The 27,187-nt window shown below is 31.9% G+C and overlaps 2 protein-coding genes across 4 annotated transcripts in view; one reads left to right on the forward strand and one right to left on the reverse strand.

Moving 5' to 3' along the window:
* Positions 1–21,971, reverse strand: part of LOC148277223 (monocarboxylate transporter 12-like) — a 130,475-nt gene extending 108,504 nt beyond the window's left edge. For both annotated transcript variants that reach the window (XM_088233177.1, XM_088233180.1), the window contains exon 1: positions 21,475–21,971. The gene's annotated coding sequence lies outside the window, so the exon portion shown is untranslated. The remainder of the gene's footprint in view (positions 1–21,474) is intronic.
* A 2,557-nt stretch (positions 21,972–24,528) lies between these two features.
* LOC148277224 (klaroid protein-like) overlaps positions 24,529–27,187 on the forward strand; it is a 39,050-nt gene continuing 36,391 nt past the window's right edge. For both annotated transcript variants that reach the window (XM_088233151.1, XM_088233153.1), the window contains exon 1: positions 24,529–25,184. In XM_088233151.1, coding sequence (XP_088089277.1) covers positions 25,042–25,184 — 143 coding nt within the window. In that variant the 5' untranslated portion in view covers positions 24,529–25,041. The remainder of the gene's footprint in view (positions 25,185–27,187) is intronic.

The raw sequence follows: 27,187 nt of genomic DNA on the forward strand, positions 1-27,187 counted from the left end.
CAAACATTTTTCAAAAATATAATCCATCATTGGTACACCAATCGCAACGTATCTTGATAATTTTTTATTATATGAAGGTAAGATGATCACCCTTACGCTTCAGGTACCAGTCCAGGGAGTATGAAATATTTTAAATATTTAACAACATTTAGTGAAAAACTATATTTAATATTGTATTTACAATGTTTATATAGCACACATAAGAATATGTTTATGTGTGCCTCGTACTTCAAGACTTAAAATAAAAATAAAATAATATATTGTGAAAGCAAGATTTATATCAATTTAGGGTAGGTAGGTATGTTTCAAATATTTAAAATATGCTTAATACTAATGAATTAATATAAATTCTAATAAAAGAAATAAAAACAACTTTAAAACATTTAAGTTTGTAAGTGAAAATTCTTGATGGAAGTTCATTGTAATTTATTTATATAATAAAAAAAAAACAATTTTGTTTTTAACCATTTATTATTTTATTTTTCTACCCACCGGTTTTAAAGCTATACAAGCTCCTTTATAAAGGTGTACTTAACGGATGAAATCTATCCTATTTGATATTATCAATGTTTACTATATATTACACATTAAGCTAATAAATAGAAGTATAAATATTAATTTGTCTAAAACCACAGTTTGATAGCTCTGGGTTGGCGTGATGCAGACCCTTGACAGGTGTATTAATGGCCAAAACATTCAGATGGAAATCACAAGGAAAGCAGTCTGTAGAAAATATAATAAAAGATTCGCCAGATGATGTTGTCAATATTACTACTGTACATCATCATCATTCCGTGTACGTCCAGGACGTCAAGAACCTGATGCCTTGTAAAGTAGGCAAGCGTGGTCAAGGCTCTGAGGACCTCGATTACAACAGGAAAATTAAGTTTTCTGTATGAAAAGCAGAACATGTATACAATTTTTTCTTCTAAAAATGAGTTGAGAAAAATTAAATGTTTAGACATGGGCAGAATGGTGATTGTTACAGTGTGTAAAGTACCCACTTAAATCAGCCAATGACAGGTCATACGCCCTGTTAATGTCTTAACTTCCACATTCTCTTCTCAGTACGAGAAATAATTTCATCGAATGAATCTCTTCACAACAATAAAAATTTCAGCTCTTTAACTTAACTAAAATAAAGAGATGGAAAAATTGAGGAAAAATGGATGTTCATGCTATGTCTTAACTTAACCGTATCTTTTCGGATATCGACGTCTATCCTTAAAGGAGAGCTTCCTTTTACTCTAATTACTAGCTAGTTTTATTTTACCATTTTATCGCATTTAAATTGTACAGCTATTGTTTTTTCTCGTGTATGTATTTTTTAGCTATACAATAACAGATGCTATTAAGGATTATTTTGATACAGAAGTGGACAAACAGTCACAAGATGGACTACCGCAGAGGATTGTGTATTTTCTAAACCATCGTTCCACAGAACATAGTTTGCAATTGATTAAAGCCAACCCATAATATACAGATATTGAATTTTAGGAAAACAAGAGTTATGATGCCTTTAAATAACCGCATCGCTACTAAAGCAACCATATACAAGGTCATTCGGACAAAAAACACACAGACGTATTAAATTAATTAAATTTGAAATTGAACATAGTCAAAATGGTGAATGTTACAGTGTGTAAAGAGGCTACACCACAACCTGATTCGCTTGATTTTCAAATAAAAGTATGCACATTGATGCAGTTCAATGTTTAGTCAAAAGCAGCGATGAGAATCGAAGATTTTGCGGCTTAAAAAAAACTACAGAGTCCACCTGAGAACAGCTTTCTTTCTGCTTTTACTGTTTTTCTGGTAATCATTTAAAATATAATAATTAACAGTGACAACTAATACGCCTTGCAAACTACACCTACTGTTACAAATTATATCTGGCAACAAAATACATCCGCCAAAAATTGAGTAAATTCGGCGTTGTGCCTACTTGTGTCTCAAATCTAGTATTTACTCGTATTATTGAAATCATTTGTTTTACTTATGATGGGCATTTTTATATTATAAGTGAAGTCCCGAGTTCGTTTTCCAGGCCCGATTAAAAAGTAACAGATATTTGCTGACGAAGTGCACTCGAATTTTCTTTTGCGAAATGTTAATATGTATTTGTATAAAAATTGCCTTCGTCGGCGTCGCCGTAGCTCACATAGTAACAGCCAATAAATGTTATTATTTTAACAATATTTTAAGTTTGACCATATTTTTTAAGACAAGAACTGAATTGTTAAACAGTTTATAAAGTGGCCACTTAAACCAGCCAATGACAGGGCATAAGCCCTGTAAATGCCTAGACATCCATAATTCCTTCTCTAAAATGTTATCCGTCCCTGTTTTAATTTATTGTGATTGTGATTGATGGACTAAAAAGGTTATATTTTTGCGTTGGTACAAAAAATTGCGACGTATCTCGATTATTATCATATTATGAAGACCAGGACCAGGCTTCAAGTGCCAGTCTAGGGACTATGAAACACTACAGTGAAAAACCATATTTTTAAATCAATATTTCATGTCAGCCATGCTGGGAGTCGAACAAAAGTTTATTACTTCTTAGTAAAAGTGTATTTTTAATAAATCTACATTAAAGTAAAAACAATAAAGATTTATTTAAATCAATATTTATCTCCCCTGGGCTAGTATCCCGAACACAATGAGGAACTTCAGCCCTACGGGAAATTGGATATAGAAAATGTTTTCGTGCGCGCAGTAAAAATTAGAGCATTGAATTGTGCAGTAAAATTTCTTAAAAATGTACGAAAAAAATAATGCACGCACTACTTTGAATGACGTCACAGGTTCATATGTCATCATCCAATGATATGAGAGCTTTGAAGGATATCCGGTTTGGTCACCGTAAACGAACCAATTGGAAGAACTCGGGTTGTGGTCCTGTGGCTAGTGTCTCGGATCGAATCCCACTCTACCCCAACTCGATTCCATTTTCTAATAGTGAGTTATTTACAACTCGTTGAAAATGGCCGTCAAAATTAAATATTTGGGTAAATCATAAGAACGCAAATATTTCTTTTTTTATAAAAAAAAAACTGTCATAGAACAACCTCTGACGTCACACGCGGAGTTATTTCAGAAATACAAAACTTCAAAAAATCATAACGCTGATAATACGATACATAAAAATAAAAAAATGGCTTCGATTAATATTCTATTCACAAATAAAAATATAGAAAAAAAACTAAACTTCCCATTATAGCGCGTTTTTACTTACTAAATACGCGTTATAGCGCGCTGTAAATGCGTTCGGAATACCAGGGATTACAATGGGAAGTTAGCATGTATCTTCGATTTTCTCTGCAAAGTAAAATTTAGTTTTTTGTATAAAAAGCAATATACACATACAATTTCTTCTTCTGAACATGTTCAAGTATAGGTGACCGTCGAAGATGCTTGAAATATTCACGCAAATATACTCATTTTTGTTCACAAACATCGGTTTTTCTTTATAGACAGTCGAATATAACTCTGTTAACTTCCTATTGCCCTTCCCTGATAGTAATAACACTGATTTTGGCCATTCTAATGGTGTTGCATTCTCTACTGATAAAAGATTTGATCCCCAAGATAACGAACGGATATTCTACAAAACAAAAACAATATAATTTTGAAAATAAATAGAAATTGTATAAGCGCGTTGTACATTTTGTACATTCGTCTGTACAAAGTACCAAGGTGAGAAGACGCGAGATGAAAGGAATATTGTGATGATATATCTTGTTTCTTCAACCACTACCAAGTAGTATTGATTTTTATCCCACGTGAATTATTAGTCGATGATATTATTGATGTATTATTTTTGTATATCTATTCAGTTACTATCCGAAGTGCCTAATAGGCTTGCGATGAGTTTTTGTTGCTATTTTTTTCCTACTACAATAGGCCAGGAGGCCCAATTACATCACAGAACACCCAGGCTTGAGTAAAATCACGTTTAATTTATGTGTTCTCACCGGGAAACGAACCCGGAACCTTCCGTGTGTGAGTCAAGCGTCTTGACCACTGCACCACGGAGCAGCTATGATACGATCTAGCTATAATACGTATTATACATATATACTAGCGGACCTGACAGACATTGTCCTGCCCAACCGTTGGTTTGCTTGCTGTTAGCTTAGAAAAATACTTTTATTTAATAAGTAGGTACCTAGGTACCTGTTTATGGTTGAATTCCAAAACATAAAATTAATGTTTTTTCAAATATGGCATTCTTTTTGCAAACGTCAAACTCCGGTCTTCTCACCAACAAAGGGGTTTACTTTTGTGGGAATACGATTTTTAAAAATGTATTGAATTTAATATTATTTTAGTATTATTAAAAATCCAGTAAAAATAAATAAATGGGTAGAAATTATAAGGAATTTAAGGAAAGAATCTAATTGAGATCCACAAAAAACAAATGCTGTTTGTAAACATTCAAAAACAATATTTTTTTATACACAAAAAAACAATAGCTTTCCATTTTTTTGCAAATGCATTCTTCTCGAATGCAACCCCGGTAGATCGATGAATAAAACATTTATGCTCCTTACTTCTTTTTTTATATATTAAATTGAAGATTTTAATATCTACGAACACGCACAGCGCAAAGATCTATATTTCTCTGAAAACCGCACGTAAATCGGTTAAGCCGTTTGGGAGGAGTACGGTGACATCACACGTACAGAGGAATTATATATATAAAGATGATATGGTATCATCCCTCTTTTTTCCCGAATCTTCTTGCTTTCCCATTGCATACCTGATTCCACTTTCCATGATTTCTTATCTGATCATCTATCTATATAATAATTACTCTAGAATTGATGGATTGCGTCTGTCACTTATACTCGCGTACAGGAATTTCAGCCTTATTATTGTGGTGTCAACTAAAAATCAGGGTCATTTTCATTTGTTAAAATTTGGCGAATTGCTTTCCCAATAATTTAATCCGCGTACGATAAAACTGTAAACCCGTAAGGTAAAACTGTAAGGACGGATAGTCAAATAAATGTACAAATTTAAAAAGTTTGAGACTTTAATAAAATAGTTTAAAAAATGTGTTTTCCACTTTTAAACACTTCCTTATTTTAATTCTCATTATTATAAATTAATTCTTGCAAACTATTGACTCTTTACATTTATTACCCAATGTTGAACGAGCAATACACGGAGAGATAAATAATAATTTATTTTAAGATAATTTTCTCCACAGTTGTATTTTATTATTACAATATTTACCTCTAATGTTTATTTTTTTCAAAAGGAGTTACGAGAATATGTTTTATTTACTTTAAATGTATTATTAGACTGTCGATTATAATTCAGGAATATCTTTATATGCTGACAATATTTAAATGACTTCAAGAATATTTTTATAATAGATAAATTAAATTATAATTTTCACTGCGAAAATAATTTATTTGTATCCGAAATAACATACAATATATAATTTTTTTTTATCATTATTATGGATAACTTATACAGCTTGCCCACCACATACCGCACACCGCATCTGAGGACATAAGTCTCCTTGGCGGTGCCCACATACACGGAAAATTTGCTCGTTGTCAAACGAGAAAAGCTGCCCGAACGAGCTCTCTAAAATCTGGTAGCCTTAGCATCTTTGTGCTGAAAGAAAGTAATCCAGAAGTACATAATATGTACATCATTGGATAACTTATAGAGCGAAAATTCGAGAATATTGATTTTAATTTGCATTATTGATAACTTTATTAAGAGACCATTTAACAAAACAGTTTAATTTGTAAAACCGTTCAAATCTAGTACAAACCAAGACAAACTTGCACCACTGTGTTCTGTTCGGTTGGAAGACATTGCTTAAAGCAATAAACCCGCCAACGTACATATGTATTGTACATTATAGATTATTATGGTAACTAGATTGCAAGCATTGATTTTTATTATTATTCAGGAAAACAGGGTGGGTATAGCTTGACCAGCCTTACGTGGCAGTTATTTAATAGCTTGATCCGTAACACCCTCCCCCTTCCGCTCCCATTGGAACATTGTGCGTCATTTCTATATTTACTTCTATAATTAATTAAATAAAATGCCGATATCATGCCCTCATCAAACTGCCCCGCGAGGCAAGTCAACCTCCAATAGGTAGGTACATTAACGGGACAACAGAGTAGAAATGAAAAATGAAGGAATTCTGTGACTGTTTCATTTTGAAACAAAGAAAAAGTGATACATTCAAAAATATATTAGAACATGGTTATTATACAAGATTTACACAAAATGAAGGTTTAGTGATTGTAAAGACAAGCAACAAACATGGAAAAAGAACTCTGAAATATATGGTTCCAGTTGTGTTTAATTTGTTACCAAACAATCATAGAAATGGCACTACCAAAAGTGACAAGGGCAAAATAAGAGACTGGCTATTCGATCAGGAGTTTATATATTAATAAAATTGAATATTTGTAAATATAGATATATATAAGGCTGGAATATAAATATGTAATATTGACATGGATATTTATATACCTAGGTATATATATGTTCATGTATATGTATGTGTATATATGTGTGTGTACATGTACGGGTATAAATATAGATATGGATATGTAAAGAAACAATGTTTTTTTTAAAGGCTTTGTGCCTATTAATTATGTACACACTTCTGTTTCAAATGTTGGTATTCCGGGTTTTTTTTTTCGTTCCTTATTTTTAAGTTAGTAGTAATTATTATTATACAACTATGTAGTGTTATCATATGTTTTCATGTAAAGGATCTTTACCGACAAGCCATATTAATTGGCTTGGTGAGTCCTGTAAAAAAAATAATTAAAAAATGTGTTTTTTTTTTTTAATGTAATATTGTATGAAAATAATAAATAAAAATAAATGGGTGACTCTAAACTAATGTCGAATATAAGGTTGACTCCTATAGGAGACGTGTTCCGTCAATTTTTCGGATTGAACATCTTTAGAACATCAGTCATTTTTGACAGATTTGTCGAGTGTGTTAATTACAATTTTCCATGCGAACATTTTACACATGTAAAGTGAATTAAAATTCTCGCATGGGACTGATTCATTTTTCGAAAGCTTTTTATGAACGTGGCCCGGTCTTCCAAATTAAAATCCAGACTAATATTATAAATCCGAAACATGCGAAAGCATGTTTGTTTGTGTATTTTTTTCTTATGAGATTTAATACATATTGACTTGTTGTGCGTCGAAACGCTTGAATTTTTATTTTGCACCTGTCACGTAAAAGCCCTCGGGGGCGGGGTGTAATTATGAGTCTTCTCTATCCCCTAGAGAGTGGTTAATTTGGGGATGTATATTTTTTCCATGCGACTAATTTTCGCTTTATATATGACAACACTGATTTAAACTTAAAAAAATATGACCACGTGAAATCAAACACGATGATTTTCATTTAGAACATTATTGCGACCGTAAGCATTACTTTAAACACTTAATCAGGTTGAATTGACCAAACCGTATTAGTTTTATTTCCGTTTTTGAAACAGCTTTATACACCATTTGACATCAGCGTGGCCATTATGTGAAGCAAAGTGTCAACGCATTTAAAAAAATAAAAATCGTAAAATTAATCACTCTCTAGGGGGTAGAGAAGATTCAGAATATTACCACTGGGCGAATATAATAAATAAATTATGTTAGGCTGAAACTAGCACTATCGACAAAATCAAGAAAGGATGCGTTGGTTGGCGAATGGACAGCGAAAGAACGGCTAAAATAAACATTTATCAACATTCGTATCGTAAACATGATGTGAATGTTGATGGATGCAGAAAACGAGGAAGATCGAGAAAGACATGACACAAACAAATAAAACAAATAAATTTAATTATTATGAATGTATTATTGTTTCATGTTTTTTCTTTATATAGTGGTTTTTTCTCATGTACTCGTATTAAAAAATTATATAAACTCGTATAAATAAACAACTACACCAGTGTAAGTCACTCTTCAAGCACAAGAGTTAGTCTCTTTTTTGTGAGTTACAGTGATAACATTTACTAGATGTGTAAAAGTAGATATGTATAGAATTTTTAAAAAACATGTACCTTTTATGATTATTAAATTATTAATAAAAAAATAAAATAAATACTTGAAGACGGTCAAAAGTCATAATAATCGGCGTTCGGGCAAAAAAATATGTACCTATGAATGTAGATGAATCAAGGTATGTATGCAAAGACAGAGTAATATGGCATTATGTTCTCTCTTCCTACCCCTATAGGGAAACGACGTGTTTGCTGTTGTTGTTATAATAAAAAAGCTGATCTTAAAGAATGCTTCAGAGTAAAACATAAATAAAAATGGATAACCCACGTTACGAGATATTTTTAAAAACATATTGAGAGTTTTGATTATTGGTTTAATAAGACATTTAAGTTTGTAAGTGAAAATTCTTGATGGAAGTTCATTGTAATTTATTATATAAATAAAACACGAGTGATACTTTAATCCACAAATTTGGAATATCCAGTGACCGGTTTCATCGCTTTCGCGACATCTTCGAGACTGGTATATTTATTAAAAAGTTAAATGTATTTATACAGAACACAGGTACATATAACTTACATATAACTTTGAATTATGTATCCTTACCTCTGTTCTGTATAAATACATTTAACTTTTTAATAAATATACCAGTCTCGAAGATGTCGCGAAAGCGATGAAACCGGTCACTGGATATTCCAAATTTGTGGATTAAAGTATCACTCGTGGTTTAATAAGAGTTATTTATTTTATAGAATGGCTAAAACGTATATTGTATTTGATATAAGTTAACCTTTTGCGACAAGTTTTAATTCAAATCGATGGGTTTGAAACTTGATTTCAAACTTTAGATTTAGACCGCAATTATGTGAGAAGAAAGAACATTTCGCCTTTTGTGTAAGGATAAAAAGAGAAAAGGGCGGACGAAGAAGTTCGGAACATTAAAATGGATTTCAAACCACGCGACTAGAACGTCACCTAACTTTTCACTTATAGAAAACTTTTCCAGAATAAATTAGTCAACAGGCTGATTTCTGAGAACAGATATTGAAAAGATTCACGATAACATTTAATTAAGTTTCAGATATTATGCAGAAAGATCAAAAGTATTACGAATTAATATATAATAATACTAAATTCAGCGAGATAGAAAAATATACATAAAAAAGATTTAATTAGATTGAAATACATGTAATTCAAATACATTTTCATTATAAAACTTTATAAAATTATATATTTTACACCAGTTTTTATAATATACATTCAAACAAAAATTATATTCTTATAATTGTTATTACCTTATACTTAAATGATTTTAATTTAATAAAATAAAATAATTAAAACAACTTTGTTTTGAACCACTAATTTTTATTTTTCACCGACCGGTTTCAAAGCAAACAAGCTTCTTTGTCAAGGTTTACGAAACTAATGAAATGATTCCTTTTTATTTTATTTCTATCATGTTCACTAAATACTACACGTGGACCCAATAAATCAAGTGGTTTTTTCTTACACGGGTGGTAATTTGATATCCTTATTTTCGAAGTAAGCCAGGAGAGGACTAAAATAAATATTGTTTATTTGGTTATTAATTATTGTTTTCTTTTTATGAATCACTTTTTTAATTTCTAAGATTTCTAAGTTGTCTAATTTTAATATTTAATTTATTATTGTCTAATTTTAATAAACAATATTTCTTTTAGTCCTCTCCTGGCTTACTTCGAAAATAAGGATATCAAATTACCACCCGTGTAAGAAAAAAACACTTGATTTATTGGGTCCACGTGTAGTATTTAGTGAACATGATAGAAATAAAATAAAAAGGAATCAATTCATTAGTTACGTAAACCTTGACAAAGAAGCTTGTTTGCTTTGAAACTGGTCGGTGAAAAATAAAAATTAGTGGTTAAAAACAAAGTTGTTTTATTTATTTTATTATAATGAATAACCACAAAGTTAGTGCTTCAAATATAAAATTTATATTAGATTTTAATTTAAATTCTTTTATTTCCATAATTATCTAAAATCATGATTTATAACCAAATTTGTTTAGTCTCCCACCAGTCTGACGATGTCGGTCACGACGACACCCGGTCACTGGTAAAAAAATTATTAAGAAATAAAAAAATAAAAAAAGTGTAATAAAACTATATACGTATTTTTCTTATTATAATAAAAAAGATTGGTGAAATTTGGGGGTTCGAAGAAATAATATTAGGATTTTTAGGTATTACCAATGTTTTTCATCATCATTATTCCCCTTTCTACACCCAGTAATGCATAGGGAACTGCATTAGTAAACCAAATGCAGCGCATTTCGATCATCTGCGTAAAGAAGGTAAGGAGGTCAGTCTTACGCTTAAAGTTTTTTACGTCCACCCTGCCAGGAATTAAACCTAGGACCTCAAAAATGGTATGTGATCGCGCCAACCACTACACAACAAGGCGGACTAATCTTTTATTAGTCAGTATTTTTATCCGAGGGCAGCTTTCGATCGAGTCGAAAACACTCCTCCCGGGTTCTGGTTTTATTTCGCACACAGAACTGTATTTTTATCCGCCTGGACAAAGAGAAAATGTTTTTATTGTTCCCTTATTTTTATTTTTACGTATCCTTATAATTTTCTCTGTTTATTGAATATGTATCAAGCAATTGAATATTTCTGAAGTTAAAAATTTCAAAACCCTTCGTCATTGTCAATACTTTTTTCCATACTCAAAATATTTTTTCGTATTTGTTTAGACACAGTATTGTGCGAATTAATGGAATAAGAGTAATTTTTGTTATATTTTACGTATAGCAACACTCATAATGTCAAATTGAGATTTGTTTAGCGGCAAAAATAATGACTTATAGTTCATTAATCCTTTGGGAGCGCATATTGGTGTTTGTTGGTGTACTATCTGTTGTTTTTTTCACTATTTTACTAATATTTTACTGTACTATTTTCTGAATAAAAGACTAATTTTATAAATTGCTTGCATTTAAACAGTGTTTTTGAGTTGGTTTAAATTATAGTCATCACGCCGAGGAAAACGGAAAAGATTATAACCCTAAGTGAACATACATCTATGACTCAGAAGGAGATGGTTTGTGAGTCAGGGAGCAGTCAGTAAGATTATTAAGCAGAAAAGAGAAACAGGGTCAGTTGAAGCAAAGAGAATTGGGAAATTTTGAAGAAACCGGAAAACTAGTGTCCAAGATGAAATATCTTTAATCATAAATAGTAAGTCTAACCCCAGAAAAACCAGTTACGAACTTCATAGAGATATGGCAGCCACTGGGGTGATGATACATGACTCAATAGAACGAAGAAGACTCATTGAATCTGGAAGAAAAGCAATTCGACCGCAGAAGAAACAACTCCTGACGGCACATATGATAAAGCAAAGGCTCATTTGGGGTAGAAAATATATCAAATAGACCGTAGAAGACTCGAGGAAGGTGCTGTTTTCAGATGAGACCTACTTTCTCATGCAGGGATATCGCACAAAATTTGTTAGAAAAAGTGGGGATGAAAAATTTACTGTGGCTCATATTGATCAAATGGTAAAATATCCTGTGAAGAAGATGTTTTGGGGCCGCTTTTCGTATATGGGGACCGGATCTTTGATACCAATAAAAATAATAGCCTAAAGTATAAAGCTCTATTGGAGCAGCACTTTAGTACAGAACTGAGTAAATGTTGTCCTAATGATGGGGCTGTATTTCAACAAGACTCAGTTCCTTGTCACGTATCGATGTTTATGCTTAAGTATTTCAATGATAAGATAACTCTTTTAGACTGGCCTGGAAATTCATCTAAACTTAAACCTATACAAAATTTGTAGGCGATTTGTAAATCTAGGATACAAAAATTGGACTGCACCACCAAGATAAATATGATAGAAGCTGTTATGCAGATGTGGTTCTGAGATGACAAAATAAAAGAAAATTGCCGAAGTTTAATTGATTCCATGCCAAAACGTGTTCAGGCTGTTATAAAAGCAAAATGAGGACATATTTCCTATTAAATAAAAAAAAATGATTGTACGTTACCTGTAACTCAAAATATTAATAAAAAACGTATTTTATGATTACAAGGAATTTTATTCCATTAATTAGCACAATACTGTATTAATTATAATATTAAAAAAAACTACTCCCGTTGAATATTATAATAAATAACCGTTTAATTTCTTGCGAGTTTTGTTGATCAAGCTTATTTAATAAAAAACGCATTATTTCATATATGTTTATTTTAGCAATTAACAAAGAAGGTTGGTACACTATCCATGTCGGAATTTCACATATTTGTGTGAAGTATGGAATGTGTGTGGGGTACTGTATTAATATGCGAAATATTATGATACTTAGGCACATAAGAGAACCCAGCAAACATGTAGCAAAATGCTTTTGGCGATACACGTATATAGTATATATATATGTATATTTATGCAAACGAGGAAAGCATTATGAACATTATTTATTAATCCATTCAAACCTGGATTTATTCCTGTGGACATAAAATATATTTTGTATTCTGTATGAATTATTTGATTTTGATTATTTTTTTATTTTTTTAAATATTTTATACATTAGAAATTATTTAACATTTTATGTAATGGTCGCGTTGCCTACCATGCATAAGGTCTCAATTTCAATTCCCAATATGGTTGACAATTTGAAAAATTTATTTTAAAACGTACTTTTACAGTCCAGTGATTCTTAACCGGGGCGCCAGCACCCCTTGGTGGGCGTTTTGTAGTTCGGGTGAGGCGTTTTTAAATTTTTAGTATTTAGGGGGCGCTGCAGAAGATCGAGTGGGCATTGTGTCAATATAGAAAAATAGGTTTCATCAAAAAAATCAAGACTGGTATGTTTGTTGGCAGACCTAAGAATTCTGAGCATAGGGGAATGAAAACCATTCTATGGTTATCGGTATGAAAGAGTAAGTTTTGACTGAGGTTTCTAATTGGGATATTTAATTTTATTGAGCTCAGTAGTTCAGGCGCATCAAAGAGTGAGTTGAGAATTTTAAATAGGACTAGAAGGTCGAATTTATTTCGACGGTCTTGAAGAGAAGATATATTTAAGGTAGTTTCTAACTCATTATACGTATATTGGTCTCTGGATAAGCCCAACCTCCAGCCTATCTTTCTCAAAAATCGATGTTGAACTGATTCAATATTCTTGATGTAAACACCATAATATGGAGACCAGATAACAGAGGAATACTCTAGGTGCGGGCGAACTAGGGAACAGAAGAGAGCTTTAAGGGTATTGATATTTTTGAAGTCAGTTGTGCTTCTGTTAATAAATCCAAGGAGTTTTAAGGATTTATTGATAACATGTTCAATATGAATTGTAAAAGAAAGTTTAGTGTCAAGTATAATACCCAAATCACGTATACTAGACACAGATGATAATATTTCATTGTTCAGTGAGTAGTCGTATATGATTGGATTTTCCAGTCGAAAAAATGTCATAACCTTGCACTTACTTAAGTTGAGATGTAGATTATTGTATAAGCACCAAGTGCCAAAAGATAGTAGATCAGATTGTAAAAGTGAACAATCGCAAGGGGTGTCAATCTGTTTGAGAATTTTAGTGTCATCAGCAAACAGCCAAATTGATGAAGTAAGAAAAACATTTTTTAGATCATTGATGAATAGATTGAAAAGCAAAGGAGCAAGGTGAACACCCTGTGGTACACCCAAAGATACATTAATGCTGTTTTAACAACATATACTACAATATGTTGGTGGTTTTATGAAAATAATAATTTGGACCTGCTTTTATTTTCATCTGAACACTAGACCCGTCGGTACAAACCGACTTACATCAAAACTTGATGGAGGGGGGGATCGGTAGTGTGCCTTCGTAATCGGTCGGGAGAATTTTATCTTTAACTATAACGTCATACTGAAGATATGTCATTTTAGTGCGTAGATATAATATGTGTACCGCGACGTACGCTTCCCATTGATTCATATTGATGTACCTACTCAAAACATGAAGGTGGGGGGGGGTCGGTAGTGAATCTTCGTAATCGCTAGAAAGAATTTATCTTCAACTATACCGTCAAGGTGAAGGTATGACGCCTTTATCTTCCTATCATAATCAAGGCCCAGATAATAACGGAGATAGTTTTGTAATTTATAATGAGCGTTTAGAAGATGACTTGAAGGATGAAACTTTGAGCAGCGAGTAATCGATTTATTTGCCCAATACAAAAAGCAACCCAGCAGCCCAGAATATTACTATGGCAATTAAATTACTGTTACCCCTGTTCTAAGACCCTTACTTTAACACTGTTCATATTGTCCGTCCTATATATATTGTCTTTATGGTTTAATTTTTGTGTTCTTGTTTAAGTTATAAAGTCACCCTGCTTAGATTCGACTACGTCAGTTTATACCTAAGTCATTGTTATTATGTTTAATACTGACCATATTATCGTCAACTGGCGAAAATTACCTTCCCGTATATATTGTACATAATACTATGTAATTCTTAACTAACATTTATTTTATTTTTATTTATTAAGGAAAAACAACAGTTGTTATATAAGAATACAAAATATTAAAAAAAGTACATACATCCAGTTAAAGTTTTTCACAAATATAATGAGAGAACATGTTACACAGTAAAAAGAAAAATAATATATTATATAAGACAGAAAAAAAAGAGCTCGTAAGAAGGTTAAGGGATGAGGAAAGAGAGTGGAGGAGAGGGATTTTCGTAATATAGTTGACCAATTCAAAATTTTGATAAAATAAAATAAACATAATTAAAGGAACATAAACTTATTACACACTGACAATTATAACAATTATATTGTTCGATATAGGAAAATAACATATCGCACATCCGATAAAATAGAGTCGTAACTCAAAAAAGTAGAAAGGGGTGGTATTCTGAATGTTATTAATTTACGGATTTTTATTTTATTTATATGAAGACCTACGGTCTTCAAAACGAATTTGGGTATGTGGAGAGAGTGCTTTCACTGTTTGATATAGGTTATCATATTTAACATTATCGTAAATAGAGCGATATTAAAACGAAAACATACCATTGTATAAATTAGTATGTACTGTGTTACCCATGTACACATAGGGTGCTCACTTTATTATACTAATAATTATTTTTTGTTTTTTCGTGGGGGTACTTCACTAATTTCATTTACGTGACTCCGAAATTTTAGTTCTTTGCTATCATTAGGTATATTGTTATTGCACATTCGGGAAAAAAATAGTCATAACAAAAAAAAAACAGATTTTTTAGTCACGTATACATAATAAATTATTTTTAAAATAAATTATTCTAGATTTAAGATTTACCCGCTTGATGGCTGTATGACACACTTACGCCGCCGTGTCATGTTTACTATTTCTTTTATGACACTCGAGATTTTCTTTATAAAACGTAGCGTTTTTAAACGAAACTAAATATATGACACATTGGCATTGCTTAAATGGGTGAAAAGAAAAACAAAAAACCTGATAAAAATATATTTAATAAAATAAATATAAAACTACTATGTTTTTAACTACTTATTTTTATTTTTTCTACTGACCAGTTACAAAGCTACATAAGTCTCTTTATCGAGGTATACTTAACTAATGGATTCTATCCTATTTTAATTTATTTCGACAGAGAAGAAAAACATTATTGAAAAGGGAATATGGATGTCTAGGCATTTACAGGGCTTATGACCTGTCATTGGCTGGTTTAAGTGGCCACTTTACACACTGTGTAACATTCACCATTCTGCCCATGTTTAAACATCCACATTTCTTCAACTCTTCCATCTGTCGACTTTTGTGAGGTAAATGAGCTGAAACCTTTATTATGTGAGTGAGATTCATCCATGCAGTGTAACTAATATCTAGCGTTCAATATGAAACTATGAATGTGAGCGCAGGGTTTGGAGATACACTAAACAAACAAACAAACAAACAAACCAACAAACCAACACATTGTTTCTCCGTTAGGGTAAGCAGAGAGAATATCACTCTGTATTGTAATAATTATAGTATGGTTGATCAAACTAAAGTTGTTCACAAATAATTAATACTTGAAAAATTGTCCTGGGCATTATAAAGTGGGCACCCTCTGTACTTCATAATATTGCTTACATGGAACTAAATTTCCAGGCTGCCTTTTCGCAAAACAGGCTACATATTTGTATGTACCTACATAATATGCCTGAGTTTAGATAAACAAGATGGCGGGGTATTATATACATAATTCCGCCATATCTTGTTAAAATTAGCTTTGAACTGTTTTTTTTAAAGTGACTAAAATTAGATAAATGTATCGCTTTTTACGAATTTACATTTATGTCTAATGTCACTGTAATTAAATTCAGTAGCCAAACACAAAAATCGATAGATCGCTGACGGGAGGAAAGGGTTGGAAATTTGAAGTACAGTAAAACACCAACTATCCGGATTAATGAGTGTCGGACGTTATCACATAAAAACTTACTTAAACATGACCAAGGTCCCGATTATAATGGAAATTTAACAGACTTATCGTCGACTGTCTATAAAGAAAACCCGATATTTTTGTACAAAAATGAGTATATTTGCACGCACATTTAAAGTATCTTCGTCGGTAACTTATAATTGAACATCTTTAGAAGAAAAAATTGTATGCATATTTTGCTTTTCATACAGAAAACTTAATTTTACTTTGTAGATAAAATTGAAGATAAATGTTAACTTCCCATTGTAATCGGGGCCCTAAAAAGTTAATTACTTTGATGAAGAAACGAGTCGGCCGCCGCGGCTTTTTTGTTTGATATTACAACACTCTTTTATTTTTTATTTCCTGATAACGATCCTGATATTTGGCGATCCGGATGGCTAAATTAGACAGCGGAGAGCGGAGAGACTATCACTCCCTCTCACTTCTGTTCAATGTACTTCATAGTCCTAACGCTGCTATATACCTGCGTGAAAAATTTTAACGCTCATCAGTTCATAGTTTACCTCTTCGTTCTAATTCTCAAAGCTCTCTATACCCATCCGCAATTCTTCCTTCTTCTCTAACTCATATTGTCTCCATGCCGCTCGAATGTGGAATCATCTCTCATCCACCATCAAAGATGTTACTACAGTATCTCTGTTTAAATCACGTCTGAAGAAACATCTCCTTTCTCTTCCTTAATCTCTCCTCCTTTCCTCTTTCCTCATTTTTCCATTGAGTAATGGTATTGATTTGAGGTAATTTATACACAAATACATTTATTTCTAATAAAACAACTATGTTTTAAACCACTTTTTTTTTCTTCCACCGACCGGTTTCAAAGCAAACAAGTTTCTTCGTCAAGGTTTACGTAACTAATGAATTAATTCCTATTTTATTTTTATCATTTTCACTAAATACTACACGTGGACCCAATAAATCAAGTCTTTTTTTCTCACAAGGGTGGTAATTTGATGTCAATATTTTCGAAGCTAGACAGGAGAGGACTAAAAGAAATATGGTTTATCTATTTATTGTTTATTTATTTATACTAAAAGAAATATTGTTATTATTGGAAAGGAAAAAAAAAATTGTGGTTAAAAATAAAGTTGTTTTATTTATATTATTATAATGAATAACCACAAAAGTAGTGCTTCAAATATTTTTAGATATCTTGAATATGTTTTCAACTTGAATTATAAAAATGAAACTTTTATTTTATTGGTTGGTTGGAAGAAATTGCCATTTGGCAATAAGCCCGCCAATGTACAATTAGCATTATGTACAAAAAGTTAAATAAATAAAAAAATATAAAAAAACTAGAGTTCGAATAAACGGAGTTCTACTGTAATTTTAATTTTCCACCGGAAAAAGTAGGTGTTGATTGTTGGTCGGTCGTCTAGATTTTTTTAGTATCCATCAGATTTCAGCGACGTTCCCAATTCAAACCAAAAGAATTACCGAATTCGTCGGGCATTGTCCGACCCGTCGGATTCGATAGATTTATATAAAAGTAGTAGATTACTGAAAAATCGGTAGGGTTGGCAATGCTGCCAATTTGGTAATAGAGGTCATTATCAATCGGTGTGGTGATTACTTAAATTATTTCTAATTGGTTGACACGACATAACAAGGTTGCAGTCGCCATATGACGCGGTACGGTGACAGCTTTAGGAAGTTACCTGTGGGCTCCCAAATAAATTATTTCATTATAAATAAATATAATACTAAATTATAAACTCATCATGGCCTAAGGGATATATCTAGGACCCCTCAGAAGTATATTCCTTTCAAGATTATTTTGTTATTTATCATATTGATTGAATTTTTTGCATAATCCTACCTCATAATGTCAAGAATGTATCAAACTTATAAAAAATATTTTTCTGTCGGAGTCTTTCAATAATTATTTATGTATGTCTTTTCTTTTCCCCCGTGCAAACAGCAAAAATTACAATTCATCGCTCTACAGTTTAATATCTAATATTTGATATGTTGGTCAGTTCGCACGTGTGCTTCTTGCTATTTGGTCGCCTAATTCCAGCAATAACCACAAGAATCCGGATTTCAGGCGTGAGATTTTATTTATTTATTTGGGAAAAAACAACAGTTTTTACATATGATTCACATTGAAGATAAGGGTACATTGGAACTTAAATTGTAAAAACAGTCAATAATCATTTTCCACAGCTATGTAAGTTATTAATCAAGTGTACACATTAAAATAACCCAGTAATAGAATTAAATTAATTTAAAATTTAAGAAATGTTAGCAATTCAGAAACTGCAAATAATATATGGAAAAATAATAAATAACATAAGTAAATAAAACGAAAAAAATAGAAATAAAAAATAAAAATAATATATACATATATAGGATGTTCTTTAAACCCTGTCACATCCAAAACCAGGATGATCAGTATGGGCAAGAAGACATATTAGCTTATTAAAAAAAATATTTAAAACAAAGTAAATTTAAAAAAAAAATATATTAAAAAAAAACAAATGGTTACTAACTTCTGCAGGGGAGAAGTGAGGGGGGCGCGGTCGCGCGGTTGATGTTGAATCAGACTCCCCTTCCCCCCTCGTAAGCAACCATTTGTTTTTTTAATATTTTATTTTTAAAGATTTTAGTGGTTTTAAAAATTTATTTTAATGTGCCAATATGTCTTCTTGCTCACACTGATCACCGTGGTTTCGGATGTGACAGGGTTTAAAGAACACTCTGTATATTTATTAAATAAGCACATTTATAAATATATTTTACAAAAACAAATTAAAAAAACAACTTATGTAATAATATTGAAGAAGATACAAAACATAAACATGAATATAAATTTTTAATGACATACTCACTGTCAACGCTTATAAGCAATCTTATATTTTTAGTATAGGAGATTTTACATGCATTATTGCATTTCCCCCATCAACTCTCCGCCTCCGCTAACGGATTGCGTGATTTTAGCATTCTCTCGCAACAGTATTTTATGAAAAAAATTATGAATTTCACAGAAAACTTGAAATATTATACTCGTAAAACAGTTTTATAAAAAATACCATGACAATCATAATGACATTTTTTTCAAGTCGTATTTATAGCGTTTTAGTTGGAGTATTCCTGGTACCCTCCTCAGGAACTTGCGGAAATTTTCCACGCTTAGGCTCGGAAATGGTTAACAAACTGGAAAATATTGATAGAAAATATTGCTTTGAGCAATTAGTCTGTCGAAGTGCGTACATTTTTGTACAAAGATTTTTAAAAAATAAAACATTGCAAACAATCTAATCCAATTAATTAAATAATGATATTAATGCAGCGTCGTAGCTTGATCACGTTGATGTTGGTTGGAATTATGTTCTGATAGTGCGGTGTTCGAACCTCGGTCCTCTGATCCATGAGTCCGTGACACTAGCCACGGGACCACAACCTGATTTTCAAATTAAATTATGCAGTTTAATGTTTAGGCAAAAGCAGCGATGATAATCGAAGATTTTGCGGCTTTCTTTCTGCTTTTACTGTTTTTCTGGCAATCATTTAAAATATAATAATTAACAGTGACAACTAATGCGCCTTGCAAACTACACCTACTGTTACAAATTATATCTGGCAACAAAATACATCCGCCAAAAACTGAGTAAATTCAGCGTTATGCCTACTTGTATCTCAAACCTAGTATTTATTATTGAAATCATTTGTTTTACTTACGATGGGCATTTTTATATCATACGTGAGGTCCCGGGTTCGTTTTCCAGGCCCGATTAAAAAGTAACAGATTTTCTAACGAAGTGCACTCGAATTTTCTTTTCCGAAATGTTAATATGTATTTGTATAAAAGTTACCTTCGTCGGCGTCGCCGTTGCTCACATAGTAACCGCCAATATTTTTTTCAACAATATTTTGAATTTGTCTTAAGTTTTTGAAGACAAGAACTGGTTTGTTACACAGCTTGAAAAGTGCTCACTTAAACCAGCCAATGACAGGTCATAAGCCCTGTAAGTGCCTAGACTTTTATATTCCCTTTTATACAAGGTTCTTAATCTCTGTTGTTATATATCAATAAAAAAACGTTTGGAAAATTCGCCATTAGGGGCAATATCGACGTCGAATCTCTTATCATCTCATTGCATTGTTACGAACCGATATTAATATGTCGAATTTTTAAGCAATATAAATATTTTTACGAAATTCCGTCAATATATCTTTCGAACATAAATTTTATATTTATATTGTGATTTACTCCGGGGCTTTATTTCATGGACTATAGCAATTTGTATAGTGATAACCACTCATAATAAATTGCGCAGCAGGTAAGTACTAACTGAATTTTAAAATTATACTTGTTAATCGTTTTGTCCTCGTCCAATCGCTCCAGAGATTTCCACATTTTTTATTTATTGAACATAAAAAACAATATGGACCACCAACAAAACTAACTAGGTATACACAGAATTTACAAAACGTGCCAAATCCATCTTTTAACAAAATTCAAATGGAGTGAACGGTATGCACTGTGTACACGTTTGATACTTTACGAAGGCCAGAGATTTATCGCGAAAAGTCGTTATTGTTAGCATTTTCAATAAAATAAAACCAACTTTAACTTATAACCTAAGCTATTTCGAAAAACAAGAAATTGTGTTTTTATGTGGGTGGTGTCAATAAGAAAATCAGCGTTATAATTTAATGTAGTTTTGTATTAACTAAGTAAATACAGATACTAAACAAATTAATTCATATTCCAATTCAACAATTTAATAAATATAAATAATTAAACGAGAATCAAACAATTAATTAAAGTGTATCAAATACGTATAACAATATTAAACAATTATAGTAACAGAGTGGTTTTGCAGAAGTTGGTACATTTGCAATAATAATAATGAACCTCGATATGACTCGTATGCCTCTAGCCAGACATGCGGGCGTCGATGTCGATACACAATATACAATGATGTATTGTCAAACTGTCTCCATTCTCATTAGAATTAAAGTAACATTCTTACCTGAAAACCAAACCACTGGCGTAGACCGCTAAAAAACGTCCCCGACCATAGCGGGAACGTCTAAAAAGCACTTATTCAAAATTTAAAACACAAAAGTTTATAGGTTTTCTTTGTGGTAAAGAACCAAATAATTCAATTCACTTTCCGCAATCTCGAGGTTACAGAACAATGCGAGTTCCTGTCCAAACAATTATTGCGAAACTAAAAAGTTAACACGGTTGTAGATCTTCGATTTCTGTAAATGTTCAATTCTATCCACACATTTGAAAGTGAAATTTTGTCGTAAACTTCGCGTCACAAGTGGACTTTATTTTAGACTACGATGGATCACCGATACGATTAGATGCCAAATTTTATTCGATAGTGTAAGTTTCACAATCGCTATGCTATTAGGCACCAAATTTAAAGTAAATAAATGTGCGTTATGAGAAAAACAAAGCCGAGGACAGGTAATTCGCTATTCTGCTGCGTTCTGTATAAATATAAATTTAATTTGTATACGGCCTACAGCTGGTCTAGAGTGTTGCCAGCATCTTAACAGTATGCTGGATACTTTTATACTTTGTAAACGTCAAACATTATATTTTGAAATGCGATTCATAACAATATCAATATAATTATTTAGTAATATTTATTATATAATACACCAAATTAAGCGTGCAATGCTTAAGATTGCGCTATTATTGGCAAAGTTATGAGAAAATTTCCAAAAAATTATCAAATTAATTTAAATTTATGAAACATATTTTTACATCAGTACGGTATTTAAATTTATTTGACAGACGGACGTTACATGTTAAATGTTCAGATACAACTAAGGGCTAACCAGGCGAGTGGCTGCCAGGGGGTCGCACTATGCCGACCCACGGTCATCTTTTCTTTTTCTCTTCCTAGAAAATAAGTTTTGGGGGGCGCAAAATTCAAATATTGTCAGGAGCACTCATGACTCTTGCCACGACGCAATTTAAATATTTAAATCTAAGCCCAAGTGCACAAAATTTATTTTGCAATTACTTTTCACGTATGAAGCAAATATTTTTACTTTTACAAACCATTCAAAAGTAAAGTACCTTCTAAAGTTAGCCAACCAGCAATAAAAAAAGTGATGTTTTGTGAAAATAATAATTTCCAGCCCCTCTTCAAAAAAATTATTATTAAAAACTTTATGGATTATATTAACAGCCTTAAATATTTCAATCATAAATTTTGTTAAGCTTTATTACGAGACGGTGCAAAAACATAAAATTTATTATTTATTGAAGAGTACCTTAATTCGTAAATAATTTATGCGTATAATAAGTAGTAAAAAATACGTTTGATATGAAGTAAAATTTATTTAAGAAACACAAAAATATCTAAAACATCTGTTGAATGATGTGTTTTTTATATGCGTGATTTAAATATGGAAAACTGAAAATATTTATTTTTTAGGCTGTTGTCGAATTTACGTCATCTAAAATTTGGCTATTCGTATTTTACATTATGAGGATGGCAACAACAAATTTGACAGAACGCAGTATGCGTGCGCACATTGACTGTTTGCGCATGCGCGTTTTTAAGCCCGCCAAAAGCCATGCGCTGTAAATTTAATCACCGCAGCGTCCCTTTCCGTTTTTCCCTTCTCTCCTTTTACATAACGAAATGCGGCAAAACGTGGAGAAGAAAATTTCATAACCTCAATATATAAACTCAAACAACATTATTTTACAATATATTATTAACTACTGACATTAATGTATCAATAAATTATGTAGGTATGTTTTATATTAAAAAGTTATCGAGACATTTTTTGTGCCAAATACTTTATAACATTTGCATATACATATTAAAAACACTGATGGTTATAGCTACGTTTAAATAAATATCATTGGTTGCTTTTCTAAAATTAGCCTAGGGGTTCAAATGGTTAGTAAGGTCGTAGTAGTACACTCCTGATAAACATATCTCTGGCCAATGGAGTATGCCTAAAAATTAATACAAAATCCCATGTTGCATATAACACCAGCAACACTATACTAACAAGTCCTACTCTTTAGCGTCCTAGATTGGTATTACACCCCGTGAACCCCGGACAATATAGATACCATTAACTTTACCATCAGTGTCATATCAGATAGGGAGAGGACGAATGACGAGTTTCCAGCGTCACAAAACTGAGAACAAATTAGCTAGAAAGAAATCTGAAGGGCAGCAACTCTGACAGAATCAACATCAGTTCTGGCAAAGAACACAATACTGCCGAACTTGCCAATCTGCTTGGCAAGCGTGGCGTTTAAATGCCATAATCCCCCTCTGAATAAACCACGTCGACGAGGCTTTTGTTCAGGAGTGGACGGCTTAAGGCTGGAGAAGAAGATTATATTTTAATAACCATAAATTCTTTAAATGTAATTGTAAAATTTCTGTTTGTTATTTTAGGCTATAATATAATACCCATGCGCATAAAAGATTTATGTGGCTCTGTGAGTTAATTTTACGTTTGTGAGCTATCTTTGTTTGAATGTAGAGGAAGCGAGGTCCTTATGTAAATACATTTTATGTGGCGTTTAATCTCTCTGCTCACGTGAAACGGTGTGATGGTTTGTTTGTTTTGTTTTTTCGCTTTTTTAGCAATCTTTTCGAAACATAATGTATTCCCTGGAAAATTTGCATCCCTATTCATCTTGATTGTATTTGTTTATTGCTCTTACGTTATTTTTTATTATAATAAATGCCAAAAAGAAAAAAATACGTCTATGAAGCGTCGAGAATTAACCAAACCAATATCATACAGACTAAAAATATAAAATTTTCTCTCAAAATAATACTAGTAGCGCCATCTATTCATTTAATGTTTATCAAAATGATTCTACCGTTTCCTGTAAATTTTAAGCCAAGAGATGGCAATAACCGACATTTTTATAATATTATTGTTATCTCTTTCTAATATTTTATGGTTGAATTGTTATCACAGCATTTCTCGAAAGAGAAACAAGGACAGCGCTACTTATTTAAAACCTTTTGATGTGCAGTTTCCTACTTGTCCAGTAAAATAAAATATCCACCTTAGTTTTTGGTTTTGAATTTTAGACTGACGTCATCAGTTTATGTTTAGGTTTGACGATTGACGAGGTTTTTGTCATTTTGTCGTCGCGAATATTCAAGTCAATACAAGTTCCTTTTGAGATTTCCGTTAGACGCAAAATAGTCGTTACGTATTATTGCGGTAGATATTGGCTCGTCTAGTCTGAGGAAACGAGTTTGGTTTTAAACCGCGTGCTTGGCGGTTTGAAAGTGTTTCTGTGCTGTGTGGACTGTCGTTAGAATCGCATTATTAGAGTACGCGGGAGACGCTATTCGGCAGTGCCGCAAATAGATTAAACGTTGTGCAATGTTTTTTGTGTCGAAAAACCGTGGACTGTAATGAGGTCAGTGATTTGCATTTGAACAGGTTTCGTCTATTTGGAAGGCCGGGCCGAAAAGTGCGTTTTAGTCCATTTCCATCCGGATAGTTGTGCGCCTTTGACATTTGGCAGATGGAAGGTTAAGATATTGTTTATGTTGCGTCGGCAGAATTGATTTGTCGTGATGGAGGAAACCGCCGTTCCTAATTTGAGATCTAGGTCACGATCCAAAACTCCTTTGATTCAGTTGAACCGTGACCGTGAAGATGGTGTTCAGACCAAATCTGGTAGAAGGACTCCTGTCACAGGCAGAGACACGCCTACCCGGTTAGTATTATTGTTGTATTTATTATTAAAAATACTGTTTTGTCTGTTATTACGATTTAGAAACTAGCATTTCACAACGTTGTAAAAAAAATCACCGTAAATATTGCAGTTATTACTTTTGAATAAGATATTTTTAAGTAAGAAAAAATGTTAGCTAATAATAAATAATAACTTTTTCACTAGAAAAATCACCTCCAAATACTATTTTCATTAATTGTAATTTCCTGTGATCTATCATATTCCTTTTCATTATGGTGCATAGACGCTGAATTGGTACAGCAATCGTAGCGTATCTTGGTCATTTTTGTGACATAAAGGTAAGATGATCAATCTTACGTTTCAGGGACTATGAAATATTCTAGTTTAAATAAATATTTAATGTCAAACATGTCAGGAACTGAACCTGCGCTGACCATTTGACCACGAAGCGTACATAGTAGTTCTTTTAAATAATAAATGAAAATAATGCAATTAGGAAATAACCGTCTCACTAAAATCACCTCCAATTACTATTGTAATTTTCTATGATTACGTTTTCCTTTTTTTTTTTAAATAAAAAAGATAAATACATACTTGAGTTCATATTGTCTACAAAAGATTCTCTTCGGACATCTATCTCCCTTTGTTAACCATGGAGTTGATACATTGCTTTATTTATTTAGTTTTTTATTGCTTACTTCTTGGTATGAACACTTGACCAATTTACTACTATACTCTATTTTTTATAAATTTATTGATATTGTTTTAACTTTGCTGGAATTCCTCTCATCCATGCGCTTTGTAGCTGCACGATGATTGGTTATCTAGCTTTCATATTTCAACTTTAAAATACCTTAATTTTGTAAACGGGGTCTAGAATTCCAATCGTCTATGCGCTTAGTAGCAGCAAGGCGTGTTGTAATCTTACTCCTTTTTACTATTGATATTATTATTATTTTGTAATACACTAAATTTATTTGTCATTTTTTAAAATGTGTAAATGGGGGCTAAATTTCTAACTGTCTATGCGCTCTGTAGCTGCAAGACGTCCTGTAATCTAGCTCCTATCTATTATAATTTTTGATTGATCTTAATTGAAAACGAGGAACTAGAATCCCAACCGTCCATGCGCTCTGTAGCTGCAAGACGTACTGGGATATTTATTAATTGTACAGCGCCCTTGAGGTGATTTTCACAAAAATGGCGCTTTATAAATTATCCAACTATATATATATTATTTACTAAACTAATTCAATTTTCAGACCGTTTCCTAAAAGTCTTAACTTGTGCTAGAAAAATGGAAATTGAGTTGTGGTATAGTGGGGTTTGAACCTCAGACCTTTGATCCGTGAGTCCGCAATACTACCACGGGACCACAACACAATTTTAATTATTTCTACTTCTTACACAATATACATTTAAAAAATAATTTTACTGTAAGAATTATTTTACTTTACTGTGAAACTAACCCAGAACCCTTGCACATCAGGTGGGCGACTTATCCGTTAAACCACTTTCAGTAATACATCAACATTAGTTCTGTCATTTTACATTCCAATTTGGAAAAGTTGTGAACCTAGCTTCGCGGGTTCGATTGTTTTTTTATTAATAAATTTCATACAAGGTACATGTTTTAAAAAAAATCCATACATATCTACTTTTACACATCTAGTAAATGTTATCACTGTAACTCTCCAAAAAAGAGACTAACGCTTGTGCTTGGAGAGTGACTTACACAATTTATAAGAGTTTATATAATTTTAAATCGAAGCCATACTGCAGTTTTATCGCTTTATGTATGTATTATAATTAATTACATATTCTCAACTGAGATGAAATATGATAATGTAACCAATCACTCGTTGAATTTTATCATGCGTTAAATTAACAACGTTTAAATAGTTAATCAGTATTTATGCATGCATTATGCAAGCACATAGGTGCATTTATATTTCATAATTTTTTATTCTAATTTACTATTTTAAATACAAGGTGTTTTTGGTAAATATATGTGCTTTGCATAA

Source organism: Micrasema longulum, unplaced genomic scaffold, assembly GCF_059751315.1.
Source record: "Micrasema longulum isolate JH-2025_06_02 unplaced genomic scaffold, ASM5975131v1 h1tg001067l, whole genome shotgun sequence".
Classification (NCBI taxonomy): Eukaryota; Metazoa; Arthropoda; class Insecta; order Trichoptera; family Brachycentridae; genus Micrasema; species Micrasema longulum.